The sequence below is a fragment of the Monoraphidium neglectum genome (genome assembly GCF_000611645.1).
Source record: "Monoraphidium neglectum strain SAG 48.87 unplaced genomic scaffold scaffold00705, whole genome shotgun sequence".
NCBI classification, from domain to species: Eukaryota; Viridiplantae; Chlorophyta; class Chlorophyceae; order Sphaeropleales; family Selenastraceae; genus Monoraphidium; species Monoraphidium neglectum.
The window spans coordinates 19,190-22,226 of NW_014012923.1; the positions used below are offsets into that span (position 1 = coordinate 19,190).

The following is a 3,037-nucleotide window of genomic DNA, read 5'->3' on the forward strand; positions in this document are numbered from 1 at the left end:
GCCAGACTACTAAATTTTTGGTAAACAGGGGAGCCTAGTCTGTGCCATGTCGCCTCCCCACTGGCATGTCAGGCACCCCTGGGCAGCGCGGCGGGAACAACCAGGGCCCGCCCGCACCTGCAGAAAGGTCTTAATTTTAAAGAAGTACTATGTGAGCATCACGGCTTAGATGCTAGTGGTTCCAATAGATGCTGGACTCTGGTGACTGTATGACAGTCATGTTTGCCACGACGGGTTACACCAGTGCTCGCCGCAGTGCATGTTGTTAGGATTATTTTGCCTCTATACCGCCTGTTGTACAACCACGGCATACGTTGAAATATATCAGATCAAACACAGCCCGCGGGCCCTTTCCCGTACATCCGCTTTGTCATGGAATGTGCTGCTTGAAAGTCGTGTTTCTGGCCCTGTTACTAACGTGTAGCGCCGGAGCCATCCCCGTGGAGGACGGGGAACAGCTGCGCGAGGCAGTGGCAAGCCTCGCCACCCCCGGGCCCAACGTGGTCTGGGATCTCAGTGGCAGCCTCTCTATAGCCGAGGCGGGCCCCGCGCCCACACGCGTCGCGCGCAATGTGACGCTGCGCGGCGCGGGCCCGCCAAATGCTACCGAGATTAGCCTGTACGGATGGGTGTCGATGTGGCAGTTGGCACCGGGGGTGGTGGTCACGCTGGAGAACCTGACGCTGTCTAACTTGGCGCTGCGGCCGCCCGACGCGCCCACGCCGCCGCCGTCCAACTTGTCGGTGTTCACGTTCCCGCTCTGGTTTTTCGAAACGAACCGGTGAGCGGCGGCGCCCGGGACACTTGGCTCCTGGCATGCCTGTTGAGCTACAGTGAGGGAGCTGAGTGGGGCGGCGGCCCTGGCGCATGCGGAGAGCTGCCCAGGCAACGGCACAGATGACGTTGCCCTGTCATGGAGCCAGCATGGGGGTGCGCAGTGCGGTCTGTGTCAGGAAGCAGCCGGGGGCGTCGCCGCTGCGGCGGCCCCTCGCCTGGCAGTGTAGCAGTGGCGCGGCCCCATCTGGATTGACATCAGCGGGCACGGCCAGCCGTGATGGCAGCTGCAGAAGCAGGAGCAGCAGGAGCACAGCTGGCCGGTGCCAGGCAGCGATGGCACAAGTGGCCCACGGCAACAGCCATCTGAAGCGACAGCCTGCAGCACCGGCCAATCGTGTGCGTTCCGGCAGCAGATACAGCAGCGGCGGCAGCACGCGGCCTCTCAACCTCACTCCCATCCCACTCCACACCGTTCACACCCCGCAGGTCCGTATCTCAGCTCGTCGTGCGCGGCTGCAACCTCATCATACCTTATGATGAGTTTATCTGCCTGCAGCACGTGTTTTTTGAAGCGTCGGTTGACAGCCCGTCGTACGTGGTCGACATGTTCTATTACTTTGAGCTGCTGCTGAGAGACTTCACCAACAATGCTCAGGTGCGCACAAACGCTCTGCGTGCGCGTGTGTGCATGCGTGCGCGCGCGTGTGTGTGTATGTGTGCATGCATGCATGCATGCGCACATGCATGCATGTGCTGGTTTGTGGGGATGCAAGTGGCTGATGCATGCAACGCTATGCCCTGATGAGAGGGGTTGGCCTGCAGGCCGTGCAGCAGGCATCGCTGAGTGCCGACCCCTGGGTTGCAACGGGTTGATACGAATGATGGCGCCGCACGGTCGACTGGAGTCCAGCGCCGCGTCATGTCGTCGCACGGACACTGCCGGGCAGGCGGCAGCCGCGCCCCCCAACTGGTGCCCCCCCAACTTCCGCGTCCGCGGCAGGCGGTGCTCCGGCCGCCGGGGTCTGTCAGCATTACGACGGGCCGCGGCCTGGGCGTGTCTCTGACTGATGTCAATCTGGAGTACCACCCCAACAAGTTCCCGCTGATCTCCAATCGCTCGCGTATCACATCCAGTGAGCGAGGCTGGGGCGGGGTCCGGGCCTCAAGAGCTTTGCCTGCCCGCCGGCGGGCGCCGACGACCGCTGGTTGCGCTCTGCCTGGCGGTGTCCGCAGAACTTCTGCAGCCGGCGCCGAGCCGCGCCCTGTGCGCGGCCCGCGCAGCTGTCGCGCGCAGCGTAGCAACCCGCTCCCTTGCTGTCTGTTGCGGGGCTGACTTGCTGCCCGGGCACTCACCGCCCCAACCCGGCCTCCTCTCGTTTCCTTGCCTCCGCCCAGGCAACCCCTGGGTGTCCGTCGGCGGCAGCAGCGCCCCGCAAGGCGGCGGCGGCGGCGGCACCCCGCTGCCGGCCTGGGCGGTCGCGCTCACCGTGCTCGCCGCCGCCCTGCTGCTGGTCGCGGTGGCGGGCGGCGCCTGGGTCGTCGCCCGCCGCGTGCTGCCGCCGCGCCGCGGCGCCGCGGGGCCCGCCGCGCCCAAGGCCGGAGCGGGCGGTGGCGCGGGGAGCAAGGGCGCGGGCAGCATCGGGCGGAGGGGCCGGTGCCCGGCGGACAGTGATGGCGCGCTGGAGTCTGCGATGGAGGACGGCCTGCTGGGCCCTGCGGACGCGCCGCGGCCGCCGGCGGCGGCGCTGGCGCGCGTCCGGCGATCAACGGTGAGGCCGCCGCGCCGCGCCGCGCCGCGCCGCGCCGCGCCGCGCGGGGCGGTCTTCTCCGGAGAGCACCTGCCTGCAGCTTCCGGTCATCGGCCCGCCACGAGACAAGTGCTGACGCCCCTCCGGCGCGGCGCGCGCAGCAGCCCGCCCCCGCCCAATGGCCGTCCCTTGCTCTCCCCCTCCCTCCCTCCCTCCCGCCCCCGCAGGACGCGCGCAGCAGGGGCAGCAGCCAAACGCCTGGATCCGTCAGCATAACCAGCTCCGAATCCAACCCCCTGGCCAGCGGCTCCGCGGGCTCCGGCCCTGCTGCGGCAGCAGCAGCAGCAGCAGCAGCAGCAGCTGCCGCCGCCGGCAGGGGCGGGGGCGGGGGCCGGCAGGTGCAGCTGCGGGAGCTGCACGCGGCTGTGGCGGAGCTGAACCGTGAGATTGACGACAAGAGCCTCACAATACACGAGGTCCTGGGACAGGGGGCGTACGGTGAGGCCGCTGCC

At 67.8% G+C, this 3,037-nt stretch overlaps 1 protein-coding gene across 1 annotated transcript; it reads left to right on the forward strand.

Annotated features, from left to right (window-relative positions):
• Positions 1–377: 377 nt before the first annotated feature.
• MNEG_4907 (hypothetical protein) lies at positions 378–2,661 on the forward strand (the record flags this gene model as incomplete). The annotated part of the gene is made up of 5 exons (XM_014046619.1): positions 378–781; positions 1,264–1,432; positions 1,778–1,910; positions 2,173–2,546; positions 2,626–2,661. 5 exons carry the CDS (start codon positions 378–380, stop codon positions 2,659–2,661), a joined length of 1,116 nt encoding a protein of 371 aa, XP_013902073.1.
• Between the last annotated feature and the right edge of the window lie 376 nt (positions 2,662–3,037).